The sequence below is a fragment of the Acyrthosiphon pisum genome, chromosome A1, assembly GCF_005508785.2.
Source record: "Acyrthosiphon pisum isolate AL4f chromosome A1, pea_aphid_22Mar2018_4r6ur, whole genome shotgun sequence".
In the NCBI taxonomy this organism is placed as follows: Eukaryota; Metazoa; Arthropoda; class Insecta; order Hemiptera; family Aphididae; genus Acyrthosiphon; species Acyrthosiphon pisum.
This window is the reverse complement of record NC_042494.1, coordinates 141,215,192-141,230,839: the sequence shown is the minus strand read 5'-3', so window position 1 is coordinate 141,230,839 and position 15,648 is coordinate 141,215,192. Positions and strand designations below refer to the sequence as shown.

Sequence of the window (15,648 nt, the reverse complement as noted above, 5' to 3'; positions counted from 1 at the left end):
TCAGACTTCATTCCCAAGATTTTGTGTAGTGATTAATTGATTTATTTGTTAATTTAATTAATACCTAAGTGCTGTCAAATAAATTAAATGAAAATCTTATTATTGTTATTAAATAGATATAAGATAAATGAGAATATTATAAAATTATACCATTTTACCAGTTAACACTGATGATCATAATTTATTATACAATGTGTTCCGGAGGGAAGTGACCGGCTGACGTCATATGAAAGTATACCCAAAATGATGAAGAGATACCCTTTAAAGATTGGGTCTAACTTTTTTATTTTTATATTTATGGGCAGTTAACTTTTTTCTTATCAAAACCAAACCTATCACACATTGTTTTATGTACCTTCAAAACTATTCAACATTTTGACGTATTTTTTTTTTTATCTTAAAGCTATTTAAGTGTTCTATCAACCAACATACGCAATTAAACCAGAAATGTGGCAATTATTTTTATTAATTTGAAGAATGAATTATTTTTTATCAAAAATTAATATTTTTAAATGTAAATAGCGTATATAGGTATAACTCCACAAAATTTAGTATTTACTATGGGTTTTTTGCTTATTGTATTATTGTAATAAATAATACCTAGAATAAAATTAAAAGTTAAATGTTTAATTAAAAGTTAAGTTTTCGTATCTTCCATGATTGCAGAATTATACGCTGTCGTTACACACCACACTTACACACTTACACCACACTTACACCACACATACACTAGAATTAATTAATCGTTCGATTTTCTCAGAATCGAGTATCGCTCATTAATTGGTCGTTAATCGTTTAATTTTATTTTCTTCAGTACATTTTAGTCGTAGTGTTGACGTGTCGTCATTTTACAGAATACGTTTTCTTCTGAAAATGATTTATTTCAAAACTTGTATTTAGTATTGTTTTGTTTTTAATTATGTTACACAAATTAGTCATAGGTGGTATAATAAATAATCACCCAACATCCAACCACCCACACAGGTACCCACCCACCTACCAAATTTGTATGTATTGCTGAACCAACACATGGACTATAGAATCGACGTCACTGTTTATAGGTACTACATTTAGTGAATCCATTGATACCTTTATATTTTATAGTATACATCACGGATTAAGATATACAGGACTGGTCACGACAAGGTTGGAGGATGTGATATCTAGCTTAGTCCGTGGTATACATGTGCCCTCTAAATAATTCTTTTAAACCATCTTTAGCCTTTGCTTGATTTATTTACTTCCATTTATTAATTTTTAATACATTTATAAACTACACTGCACTACGTTAACAACGAAAACCGAACGACATTGACGACGATGAAGACAATAATGACGTATTATAGATTTATAGGTAGGTAACGATAACTGTAATTTGTCGGAGTTTGAAAACCAGAAATTAAATATAGGTACCTAGTGATGTCATAGAACATGTTCTATGGTAATGTAGTATAGGTAGGTACAGCCACAGCGTATAATTCTTATGGCCGTATAGATACAATCTAATAAATAATAATCCGATAAAATCATGTCGACAGTGGCGGATCCAGGAAGGGGGGCAAAGGTGGCATTTTCCACCCCTATATTTTACACTGTGTTCAGGCAAATTTGTAGCAAATTTTTGTACTTTTTGTACTTCCTCCCGCCAAAAAAAAAAAAAAAATTAAGTCCTAGATCCGCAACTGCAGTTGTTGATAATGTAAACGATAAGAATATAAGATAGAGGTACGTAATATTATGGCATGGCGTCTCGTGAAATTTCCAGGTTGAAATACAAATATAATAATTGTATATTATATTATTATTAATATAATATATTAATAATATTACTATATAGAAACCGGATTAGTTTTTAGATCCTTTTCTATTTTATTATACATATTTTTATTTATAGAATTTTATTCTTTGGGTCAAAATGCTTGAAAATTATTTTACATTTTAATTACATAATATATATATTTTATTTTTTGTGATTTGAGTATATGACAGTGTTTGACGCTACTAGTTTTTTGTAGCGCGCTAACGCTACAGCTCCTACAGTCCTACCTACTCCCAAAAAAAAGTAGCTTGCTATCGCTATCGCTACTTTTTGTTTAAACGTAGCGCGCTATTTCTAACGCTATTGCCTATTGTCTAAATTTAGCACGCTACTTTTTCGCTATATTTTAGATTCTGAGCGGACTAGCGGAGCGATGAATGAAATGATTTTACAATGATGTGTGTGTTTTTAATTTTTGTGTCCGTCATCACGGTTTGGGGCAGTAAAACTGATTCTATTTTATCACGTAAGTTGAATTAATATTAAAATATTATAATTTTTATTCGTTTCTATGGTGATACACAAAGCGTTAGAAATTAAAATCCCATTTTTAGCGTTTTTTCGTAATTTTCCCGTGGTATTAAATAACTATTAAGAAAATTGAAAAATTACCTCTCTAAAGTACCATCTTGATCCAATTTGCTAAAAGATAAGGTACTATATGTTGAAATCGAAACATTCCTTCTGAAAGAAATTTTGTATACAGGATAAAAAAAGAATAAAAAAAAAAAAAACACCACTGTAAAAACAATAGCTTCCTCGCTCCGCTCAGAATCTAAAAAATATTAATTTATAGTTATACTTATAATACATAGTTTATACTTATAGATAAATATTATCTGTAATTTTTAAAAGTATCAGTTGAATATCACACTAAAATAGTAAATATGTTGTTTCTCTCATTCTCTATCAATAAAATAAATTGTAGATTATTGTACTTTGTACAGTAACAGTTTAATATTTTTAATTATTAATATATTATTATTATAATGACAAAGTTCAGCTAAAATTCACTTCGCTATTCTAAGACTTGAAAAAGAAGCCTTTGCTTTTAAAAGTAGTCTTTTTTTATTTTTGTCTCGAACTTTTTCATCTCCTCCTTTTCGTTTTTTACTACAGCGTGATCCATCCATTTTCATTTTATTTTATAATTCTGAACTATTACTATTGTAATATAAAATTTTTTATGAATTATTCCTAGTTATGTTCTTAGTAATTGAATTGTAAAATTAACCAAATTGTGCCGAACTGCTGACTGCCGAGTGCTGATATCGAGGTTTTGAATGAAGATTGATATTTAAATATAAATAATACAAATTTCAAATAAAAATATTCTTATTAGGTATTCATATATTAACGACCCGCATCCGACTTGTATCGTCAAAATTCGTCGTCATTACCCGCAACCCGCCGGCCCATCTGTTCGACGACAACCCGAATAACCAATTATTTATAGATTTTACTGTCCACGGAAGATTTTTTAATTACAGTTATTGTTATTACTTATTGATAATTATTATTATTATTTAGTTCCTGTAGTAGACGTATGCTTGTATCATTATACAATTTACAACGTTTTACGTTATAATATTATAGACTGTTATTACGTAATAATGTAATATCATTGAATGAATAATCCATAATCAATGGTAATTATTAGATTATATTTACGTCTACCTACTTTTTACTATTTTACTATTTAGTTTGCGGCCCATCGGGAATTTCCCGATTTCTCCATGGCCCAATCCGTCCCTGTTTGTATAGTTTGTACTGAATACTGATTTGACATTTGGTCACCGGATAGGACTCAGGACAAAAACTTGACTAATACATTCATCATTATTAGGTATAATATAAATAAACAAATATAATTATAATTGATATTTTAATAATCACTAATTAGATTTTAGGTAGTGACAAAATAATGATAATTTTCGCTACGCTAACAGGAAATGTTTGGCACGTTATAATATTTCGATATCTAAAGCCCGGTCCAGACCAAGAAACATTTGTAGGAAACATATGTTTCTGACATTGTTGTCGACAAACATTTATGTTACCGCTTATGTGACGGGAAATCAGAAACATTGTCGATGACAATGTTGGAAACACGTGGCTCCGACAAATTTTTCTTTGGTCTGGACGGGGCTTAAGGCGTAATGTAGTGACGCTACGTCAATCGCTACAAATAAAGTAGTGTGCTACAGCGACCACTGGTATTTGTATTTGACTAATATTAATTGTGCAGTATATTTTGTGATATTATTGCTACAATTTACAAACGAGTTAATTAAACAATTTGATATTCAAGCTAATTTTATTAGAAAGTAAAGGGTTATCCACTGAATTCTATACTGTAGTGGGGTTATCTATTAAATTTCGTAAAAACGGATACATTTGGAGGTTTTGTCCTCGGATATTTTGGTTAGGATATTTTGACCGATTTCCACTTAGTAGCTAGTTACTACTTACTACCACCATAGAACAATACCACAGACTATATGAAAATAGTCTTTTCTTATAGTCTGTGACAATACAACAATTAAAGATATACTTTAATATCTATAATCGTGCTTACTACTTAATACTTATAGTACCTTCTATTCTCAGATTTTTCTCTACTCAAACTAATTCTTAACCAACTCCTAAGAAGTAAGACAGTAAGTAGTAAGTACCTTAGTAGGTTGAATCACAGAATTTATTTTGTGCCCTGGGTTGAATCTTGAATAAATCACAGATCATGGCCAAACAACTATAAATAATAAATTAGATTACATAATCTGTGATAACATGATAGTATTATCATTTATCATAGATGAAAAATTTTGTCCACAGATTATTCTGTGTTATGTCCACGATTTAAGATAGTACTATTATGTCTAATTGTGATATTTTCACATAATCTGTGGTATTATCATTTATCATTGAGTTAAGAACTTTAGACTTTAAAATTTAAATAAGTAGTAGTAGAGAGCCTTGTAATATATTCCAACATCCAATACTCAATGGTATTATTATGTATCAATAATGTGCAAGTTTACGATAAATTGTCCCGTGTAATAAATGTTTAATATTTTATACACATTTACCCTTGCTGTCTGAAGTATAGAAATTAATTGAAAAATAATGCAACTTATTTTGGATATTTAAATTAAATAGTGAGTTATAATTCTATTACATAAGTACTATGTTGAGTAGATTGTATAGAAATACTGTTCTATAGTTATTGTCTGTTTAAAGCAGTTAAATGAGCAGAAATCAAAAACGTTTCACTGTAAGTATATTTTTATTCTGTTATATTGTTATTATTAGCTATTGTATTTTCACAAGAAATAATACTATCTATTTTGATATAATCAATTAATTTCATTTAAAAATTGATTAATATCGAATATACTCATGTTACCAATTATCATAGATCTATAACAAAGAAAATTAGTACTGCTTATTTATTTATTATGTTATGTAATACATTTTACATTGGAACACACTTATGTGATACACTCGTGTAATAATTATTTCCAATTTAAAATTGGCACATATTTTTCATATCTTATTGTGATTCAACAGTCTGAGTCATGAGTCAGAAAACATCAGTTATCTGTAATACACTATTCTTAACACTGTTGTACAGCAAACAAATCGCATGCTTAAGACTGTAAATATTGATATCATTGAACAAGTTGTTGTTATTTAATTTTTTTAATATCATTGACCATTGTTCAGAATTTTGTTACAGTTAATGATAATAATAAAGGATAGTAGACGTCTTTCATGTAAACAATTTTTCAGTTTTTATTGTTTCTATGTCATAATTTAGTTGTTTTAATTATTGAAATAGACCAAATACGGAACAATGTCTCATACCAAAAAGTTTGATTCATTTTCTGAGAAAGAAGACTCGGTACCAATTGGATCATTAAATATTTTATCAGCAAAGTATGAGGTGAGTGATTATTTATATATTATAACACAATGTAAAATATGTATAAATGTTTTTATATTTAATAAACAATTAAAAATATTTTACACATAGGTAGTTACTTAAGAAAACTTTAGTTATTAGGTAAATGATTTTATATAACTAATTGTAAATAGAGATCATATTATTATGATTTATAAGATAGTCAATACGAATAGCATTTAAACTTCAATATATTAAATATTAATGCGATGGCTGATAGTTATGAATTGCGGAAAAAAATTCCTTTGACAATGGTTAAACTTTTGAAATTTTCAACATTTTTAACCTAACTAACAATTAACTTTATTTCTAATATTTTAATGTAAAAATATTCAATTTAGGTAATATTGTTTTATAATTTATAAAATTATTATCAATTATTCATATTTAATTAAATCATGCAATCGTATAATTGTGTTTTATTATAAATTATACAATGTTTAATATAGGAACCAATAATAAAATACTTAAAAATACAATTTGTATATTCAATTTAGGTGATACTATCCCCAAGTACTATAAATTGATTTCCTTATTTTTTCAATATTTGTTTGAATAATGTTACTTACTTAAAATAATTTTATTGGTAATAATGAATTTTTTTTCTTTTAGAGCTTAGATTATGAAGTTGTTGAAAACTATGTTTATCGAGATGAAGAGCGAAAAAAAGGTTACCCTTTTGTAGTCAAGAAAAATGTTGTAAGATGGATTATTTTCTTTTGGATTGGTGTAATCACTGCTGCCGTTGGTATTATTATTGATTTGTCAATAGAAACTATTGCAGATTTGAAATTCAATCATGTTAAAAAATGTATCCTTTTATGATTTAATTCTTATTTGTTTTATAATTTAATATGTCATAATTCAGAAGCGTATATAGGGGGATAAATCCCTCCCTAAAATTATAAAATAATGAAAACATTTTCATTAATAAATTATTTTCAGGTAAAATTCATCAACAATTAATTTAAACCCCCTACCCCCCTCTCACCACCAAAAAAAAAAAAAATTCTGGATACGCCACTGTGTCATATTATGATAAATTCTTTAAGGATTATATAATCCTTAATTATATACTTATTATTAGATATTGATAAATGTAATCAATCAGATTGTTTATGGAAACCGTATTTATTATTATTGGCTTACAATATTGTGCCAGTTTTAATTGGATCTACATTAGTTGCGTATGTTGAAGTAGGTATATTTAAATTAAATACTATTATATTTATTATTTTTATTATTTACGATTTACGTTAATTTAATACAATTTTTCTAGCCAGTTGCATTGGGATCTGGAATTCCTCAAGTGAAATGTTACCTCAATGGAATTAAAATACCAAGATTAGTTAGAATTAAAACTTTATTTATAAAGGTTATTGGTGTAATTACCACTGTTGTAGGTGGCATGTGTGGAGGAAAGGTAAATTATTAATAAATATAATTTTAATTTACTACTATAGATTTTAATCTAACTTATTTAGATTCTATACTTCCACATTTACAACTCTATAGTTTAGTGTAAGGTAAAGACTTAAGGCAGTGGCGCCGGATCGCCAAAATTAAGGTGTGACAAAATTTCATTATGACACTTACTCAGGTACATTTAGGTGTGCCCCCCGCTCCACAAAAAAAAAAATCGCTATAGCCCCCAAAAATTCAGAGCATGTCAATCAAAGCTGTAGTATAGGCCTCACAGGTTAAAAATTGCAATTTCTCAACTTTGAAACTCAAATTGCTCATAATTGTTGAATTTAAATTAATTTTAAATTGCAGTTATGTTATATTTTACCTATATAAATTAATAGTTACATTTATTTATTAATTTAAAATTTAAAAAAATTTTATAATTTAACTTTTGCAAAAGAGACAGTTAATATTATTACTGAATCAAATTATTTTGTTACGTAACTTCTAAGAAACAAAGATTTTTTCTTGAATCAAATGCACTATGCAGCAATTGGAAACACAAATATTTAGGTACAGGATTAGAATAGTAGATTCAACTCAACTTTAACAAATAAATTAAGCACTATAAATATTATTCAATTTTTTTAGTAGTAATAGGTGTACAATAAAAGAATATTTTGTTAAAATGTATCATATAAATGTGTATAAAAAAAAAAACTGTTATAACTTATAATATAATATGTAGATATAAACTTTTTTTCAAATATATGTATGTATACTATTAGAATAATTTTTTTAGGATATTACTATTATTTGAAAAAGTGTTAATAATTTCATCTGGACATAAAGTAATATTCTTTTCACAAGATATTAACATTAGAGATTCCAGCCGCTCTTTCCCCATTGTACTTCTTAATCTCGTTTTGATCAGCTTCAATTTCGAAAATGCCCTTTCTTAGTTACAATTTTCAACTAGGTTATTTATAAACATTTTTTCCAAATATCGCTGGGTGCTGATAGTTGTTTGTTATCAATAGTAAATTAACTCTAACTATGATAAAATAGAAAGATAAAATTGCGAATACACCTTCATGTCACCGCAAATCATGATCATCTTGCATGGCCGTTGCCCGTTTATTTTTGTAAACTTATGGCTTACAGTGGGGAAGTTAAAAAGTAAAATTGTCCCCCCCCCCCAACTGCTGTAGTTTTCCTTTGTTTTACACTGTGTTTAGCCAATTTTGAAACTTTTAGTACTGTTGCCTCCTCCCCCCCCCCATAAAAAAAATTAAGCCCTAGATCCGCCACTGCCCAATTATTCTATTATTATTAGATTACTGACATACTGTATAAACAAGATATCTTAATTTGTGGCTCTACTACTATTAATTGCTTTATTTGCTATAGTGCTATACAATTTTATTATATACAACTATTAAGTATTACAATTTTTGTATTGCATAGGTGACACCTAACGGTAGTATGGTACCACCTAACCACCCACGTCCCACCCCTTAAAGAAGGTGTGACCACCATCACACCTTTATACTGTGTTCGGCGCCATTGACTAAAGGGACCTTTTGGCTATTATACGTTTTATAAAGAAGGATATTTCCTATTGGCCAAACAATGTTTTAGAAAAAATAGATATTTTAAGTTCAAATTTGGATGAAATTTGATATTTAAATAATGAATAACAGTTTTAGTTATTTTGGTGTAATCTAAAAATATTATTTATTCGGTACTTGACATTTTTAAAACATATTATTATATTTTATACATACAATGACATTTTTTAAATATGATTTTTCGGAATAAATTAATTCAATGTATTGCTAATATCTAATAATAGTAAAATAAATTACTTTAATAGAATTAATATCATAAAAATATAAAATATAAAAAATATCGTTTTTCGTTTACAATAATTTTTATATTATTGAAATCAAATTTTACATATCCATTACAGTAATCCACACGACACTTGATGTACACATTTTTTAGTTTTAAGGTGGTTGTAGAATTAATGAACATTATATTAAACATTCACTAGAATGTTAAATTGTTAATTTTTAAAATAAAATTCTTAATAATTACTTATAGGTATTAGTTATGAATTATGGTTAATATTGTAAAATGTTTAAAGACAATTTTTATTTTAGGAAGGTCCGATGATTCATGCTGGTGCAGTTGTAGCTGCTGGAATTTCTCAAGGGAAAAGTACCACATTTAATAAGGATTTTGGAGTTTTAAATTATTTCAGGGAGGACCATGAGAAAAGAGATTTTGTATCTGGAGGAGCTGCTGCCGGAGTCGCTGCTGCTTTTGGTTCACCAGTTGGTAAATTTACTATTATTATTACTATTATTTGTATTAAACAACTTGTAAATTATTTTAAGGTGGCGTATTATTCAGTTTAGAAGAAGGTGCTAGTTTTTGGAACCAAGGACTTACATGGAGAATATTTTTTGCATCTATGATTTCAACATTTACACTAAATTTAGTTTTGAGTGCATATCATGGCCATCCTGGTAATATACTAGTTAACTTTGTCTTTAGAATAAAACCTTGGATCATATGCTATGGATGTCACCACAGCGTATTATTTTGTTGCTGATATTAGGGACAAGTCTCTGAATTAGGTGATCATTGTGCGCATGCGCGATGCAACTCCTCTTACAATTATCCATAGGTGACTTCCGTAATTTGGTGACTCGTCGCTAATATCGGAAATATTTTTCGTATTAATTTAATAAATGTGTCTCCATCCATAATATATGATCTAAGAATAAAACATGAAAATGCTTGAACATTTATTTAATCTGAAATAGGTGAATTAACGTATTGGGGCTTATTGAATTTTGGCAAGTTTAGCAATTTTGCGTTATCTTATGAAATGTTTGAATTACCAATATTTGTTTTTATGGGAATTATTGGTGGACTAACTGGAGCATTATTTTGTCATCTTAATTATAAAATCACCGTATTCAGAATGAGGTAATTTATTGTTTCATAGTCAATAATAATTTCTTAATTTATTGTAAACAAATAAATAGTATTTAAATTAAAAAAAAAAACAATATTTTAATAGAAGGTATTATTACTATCTCACTATCGCTTTTATTTTTGAAATATTGGGCTATCCTTTTAATCCTGACACTCCTACCAGTAATTGATTTTAGATTCTGAGTGGAATGATAAATGTATTGATTTGACAATGATGTGTGTTTTTTTTAATTTTTTTAATTTTTTAATTTTTGTGTCTGTGTACATGATGAGCGGTCGAAGTAATGCTTTGATTTTAAACTTCAGTATCTTGTTCGATGGGAAAGTGAATATTGTCGGTGCATTAAGAAGGTTAAAATTTAAAATTCCCAGTAATTTTCAAAAGCGCTGTGAAAAACAAAAGAATAATTAAGGAAAAACGGGTATTTTTACCAAAATCGATTTTTCACAAAACGGACTTTGGTTTTCGGTGTAACATTAATACAAATTACTGTAGATACATGACATTTTCACTGGTTGTTTATTTTTCCATTTTCTATACATGATAAAATGTTCAAAATATTTTGATTTGTTTTGAACTGTTTAGGAACATTTTATGAAATTAAATACAAGGCTCCTATTATATTGCTACAATGACATTTGAAAAATATTAAAAATTCTTGGTCACAGTTTTTTTTTATAAGCATTTAAAGTTCAAAAATTGACAAAATATGAAAAAATCACGAAAATTAGCAAATTATTTTGAGTTAAGAATTCGTAAAAAATTTTTCTTTTTAAATCTAAGATTTTAAAATGTAATACAAGATTCCTTATAAGATTATCTTCCTTATAAGTTTTATCTGTTGCGCCAAAAAATGTAAAAATGTAATACAAGGTTCCTGATTTATTGTTACAATAGCAGTTGATAAATATTAAAAATACATTGGCATAATTTTTTTTTATAAGCATTTAAAGATCAAATTTAAATTTAAAATTGAATAATTATTATTTTATAGTTAAAAATGTATAAAATGTTCAACTTTTATATCTTAAAACAAGATTCTACGTAAGTAGTAAATTCTGTTACCAAAAAATCTAATAAATACATAAGCACAGTTTATTTTTATAGTCATTTTAATTTCAAATTTGAACTAAATTACATATTAAAAAATCTAGAATAAGTATTTTAGTTATTTTGTTGTGTTTGTATAATATTATTCATGGGTACTTGAAACTTTTAAAGTATACTATTATATATCTATGAAAGTATCACGGTTTGTTGATGTATAACGCATTATAAGTACCTAATGGATATTGTGATATGATTAATTTGAAATTTATTATAGGTACCTATTATAGATCAATTTTTTTTAGTATATAATTTGTCTTATACCTAGACTGATATACCGTCTCCGCTCAGAATCATTTTTCTTATACAATGATATTATATCATTGAATTCAAATTGTATACCATCCATTATACAGTGACACACTTGCCCACCTTTTTTTTAAGTATTATTTTATTTATTTGTTTATTTTTTATCTTATATTAATCGTACTTAATATATTCCACTAACTAACAATATGTATTACAAAAACTTCAAATATTAATAATAACTTTTTAATTACTAAAACTAAAATATATTTAAGATCCATAAATAGAGTTTATAACATTATTCCACTAAAAATATTTTCAATAATGTCTTATATTTTTTATGTTAAAGTGTACTTACCATATAAAGGATTTGACGCGACCTGCAATGACTTTAGTCTTTGGTTTTTATTTTTGTCGAAATTGATATTGTGTGAGAGATGAGGATACAACACAGACAACCAATGCAAAATTGAATGTAAAATGTGTATTAGACATTCTTTATAAGAATAAAATACTAATATAAGTTACTCTCTGTCACTTGGAAAGGTTAGTGGATATCATCATGGACTTATTGTCAAGTCCTGGTTTGTACGTACAACCGGCTCAGTCCTCTGTCCTACCTTTCCAGTGATCGGGTAAAGTTAGAGAGTTAACAGTCATGTTGTTTGTGTCCTAAAGAGAGGCGGTTAATAGGAACAAGTGTTGGCCAAATGCTTTATTGCGTGTATTTTGTATTTCCATCTGTTGCAACCGCGTCAAGTTAAGACATAAATATATACAACTAAAATAATACCTAGACAATTTTTTTTAAGTATACCATATAGGTAATCAATATTAAACATTTAGGAAATACATAACTATATTTATTTCATTTAATTTCCTAGACATTTGGTGAATCGCTGGAAGAAAGTTTTAGAAGCAGTTCTGGTTTGTTGTTGTACAGCAACCGTGGGAGTTTTGTTAATGTTATGGCAAAATGATTGCAAACCATTGGGCCTTGATCCGACAAAAAATCCTGTTCAGGTTATTATCATTTTATTTTCAATTTTTATATTAATTCACTTTATTCACAGCGGAATTATAAATACTTCTTTTCAAAAGAGAATATACCGCTTTCGCGCATGTCAAATGATTCAATTGGTGCGTTGAGAACCACATGATCACGCTAATAATGGGACATTGGTGGTGATGCGTGCCGCCGGACATAAATTGGTCGCCGACTGGTATATGGTATATTCTCTTTTGAAAAGCAGTTTAGTTTATGTTTTTCTATTAGTTATCCATATTTTTTTTTTTTTTTGTTGATACATAGTAATTATATCACATGAATATCACCAGTAGACAGCAATTTTTAGCTATACTTTATAATTATAAGACAGACATACTCAAACCGCAAATCGATTATATTTTTACTGATTTATGTAAGTTTAAAACATATTTTCTGTATTTAGTTAAATTGTAATGATGGCGAGTATAACTCTATGGCATCATTATGGCTTCAAGTTCCTGAAGCATCAGTTAGATCTTTTTTCCATGATCCAACAGGTAAATAATTGTTTAATTATTTTGTAGAGTTAAAATGTTTGTTATTTATTATTGGCAGTTGCTAAAAGTTGTAATTATTAATTAATTTTTTAGAGTCACTCGATGCAACTACATTAGTGTATTTTGCAATTTCTTTTTATCTACTTACAACTTGGACATATGGCTTAAGTGTTAGTGCTGGCCTTTTTATTCCATGTTTAGCTACAGGTGCAGCTTGGGGACGACTTATCGGACTTGGGGTTCAGTGTGTATTTCCAAATATAGTAAGACTTATTTTTTTTTTTAATTAAATATTATGTAGTGTTGTGTAACATAAAAAAAAAGTATATTATTTATTTGTCATTTATGTATGATGTCTATATATTTTTTTAAGTATAGAATATTTCTAAATTTTTTTATTTATTAATATAATTCTATACTTAACACATAATTTTTTAAGGACGTTGGAAAATATGCATTGGTTGGTGCTGCATCACAACTTGGCGGTGCTGTTCGCATGACCATTAGTCTTACGGTTATATTAATTGAAGCAACTGGTGATATAACATTCGGTTTACCACTTATGATTTGTCTTCTAACAGCAAAATGGATTGGTGACTATTTTACAGAGGTTAGATACCTAAGTATTTTTTTTTTATTGAACAAAATGTTATGTTTACAATCTGTATTTACATGTTATACAATGAGTAAATTGGATGGGGGTTTATTGGCGTAACAAAGGGGAAGTTGTCCATTGATGGCCCCCCGAGGTATTAATATTATTATTAAATTACAAATATTTATATTCACTGAGAATTAAGTATTAATGGTTATACTGATATTTTCATATAATATTTTTATTATTTTTAAGAGTATTTATGATGTTCACATACAATTGAGTGGAATACCTTTGATGGCTTGGGATCCTCCACCACTATCATCAAATATTTATGCTAGCGAAGTTATGTCTCATCCAGTCACTGTTTTTAAATCAAAAGAATCAGTTGGACAAATTGTGGACACTTTAAAAAAGTATACATATAATGGATTTCCAGTAGTTGATGATGTTTTTAGCACTGAAACGGTAAAATAAAAATGTATTATTAAAATAAAATCAGTTTTCTTTAAATGTATTTTATATTTTAGGAAGGAGGTAACAATAAATCTAATGGCCGCTTACGTGGATTGATACTTCGATCTCAACTCATTGTACTGTTACAAAACAAAGTATTTAACGAGATTCCTTCTGCTTGGGATAATGTTTCTTTGACTACTTTTCGAAAAGATTATCCGAGATATTCAAATATAGATGTAAGTCAAATTTCATAAATATTTAAATTATATATATTATCATTAATATTTTAACACTGTAGGAATCTAACATAGGACTAAAATGTTTCAGAGTGTTTTTTAGTGTCTTTAGTTGAACACAATGAATGTTAAATATTTTGAGTGTGCTCCTCTATTTGTATCTTCAAAATAATATATAATAATTATATTTGTAATTGACCTACATAATATGTTGATATATAAATATGTAGTAAATAGTTCGATAACTGAAATTATATTTTTACCGGCGGTTACTTGGCCGCTGGAATACAATAACATAAAAGTACATAGATGCTATCCATTCATTCTTGTGAACACTTTTTGGTACAAAATTAAAAATACTAAATTTTTGTTTAGAATATCGAAGTCTTGGATAATGAACGGCAATATACAGTTGATCTGTTACGATTTATGAACCCATCTCCATATGTTGTACAACATGTAAGAACATATAGTTTTAAATAAAATGTTAAGTTTATTTTTATTGCATAATTATAAGCTAAAACATTTTTTTTCTTAGATGGCATCATTGCCAAGGATTTTTCGACTTTTCAGAGCAATGGGCCTTAGACATATTGTTGTCGTTAATGATTCAAATGAGGTATTTATGAACAGATAATTACTTAGTAAGATAATGTAACTGATGATTTTTTATATTCACTTTAATTTAGGTGACTGGTGTTGTGACTCGTAAAGATCTTACTCGTTACAGAGTATGGAGACATAGAGGTGCTATTGGTGTTGAAGAACTTAAAGTGTCTGCTAAATTGTGATAACTTTTATTACAGTCAAATTAATCTATTCTTATACAATATTCTATTAGCTACAAACGTTATCATTCTTTATTGTACATTAAATGTTATATTTTATCAAATTAGTATGATGTTCTATATTTTACTTATTAACAAATGTCAATTTATCAACATTATTATATAAAATAAAATATTTTTTTAATTTAGTATAGATCAGTTGTTTTTAAACTATGGTACACAGAAGACCATGTGGTAGGAGTACCACACAAATTAATAAATCAATATTTTACTTTTGTTTGTAACAGAACCAGGGGCAGCTTCAAGAGGGGGAGGGGGTTCTAGGAGCATGACCCCTTTTCAATCTGTATTTCTTTAAAATTGTACTGTTAAAAACATTTTTAAAAAAAAATATGAAAATTACAATTTAGCTCCTCCTCCCACAACCATGTCTCTGGAACCGCCCTGGAGTTACTAATATTATATTAGGCAC

The 15,648-nt window shown here is 27.7% G+C and overlaps 1 protein-coding gene across 2 annotated transcripts; it reads left to right on the top strand.

Moving 5' to 3' along the window:
* The first annotated feature begins 4,725 nt into the window (after positions 1-4,725).
* Positions 4,726-15,283, top strand: LOC100162410 (H(+)/Cl(-) exchange transporter 7). Of its 2 annotated transcripts, none has more exons than XM_016803741.2 (18): positions 4,726-4,977; positions 5,063-5,093; positions 5,661-5,765; positions 6,396-6,594; positions 6,871-6,980; positions 7,063-7,206; positions 9,356-9,533; positions 9,593-9,724; positions 10,025-10,190; positions 12,438-12,576; positions 13,005-13,098; positions 13,192-13,361; positions 13,538-13,708; positions 13,949-14,161; positions 14,224-14,388; positions 14,764-14,847; positions 14,927-15,007; positions 15,078-15,283. In XM_016803741.2, exons 2-18 carry the CDS (start codon positions 5,067-5,069, stop codon positions 15,177-15,179), a joined length of 2,280 nt encoding a protein of 759 aa, XP_016659230.1. In that variant the 5' UTR covers positions 4,726-4,977; positions 5,063-5,066; the 3' UTR covers positions 15,180-15,283. The 2 variants fall into 2 exon arrangements, with proteins under 2 accessions (XP_016659230.1, XP_029344327.1); XM_029488467.1 differs by having other exon boundaries at positions 5,043-5,093.
* The last annotated feature ends 365 nt before the right edge of the window (positions 15,284-15,648 follow it).

Excerpts from the sequence above, each read along its gene's own strand:
- LOC100162410 (XM_016803741.2), top strand. The coding sequence starts at position 5,067 with ATGAGCAGAAATCAAAAACGTTTCACT. Across the intron at positions 14,162-14,223 it reads ATGTTTTTAGCACTGAAACG|GAAGGAGGTAACAATAAATC; the intron begins GTAAAATAAAAA and ends TTTATATTTTAG. Across the intron at positions 14,389-14,763 it reads CGAGATATTCAAATATAGAT|AATATCGAAGTCTTGGATAA; the intron begins GTAAGTCAAATT and ends ATTTTTGTTTAG.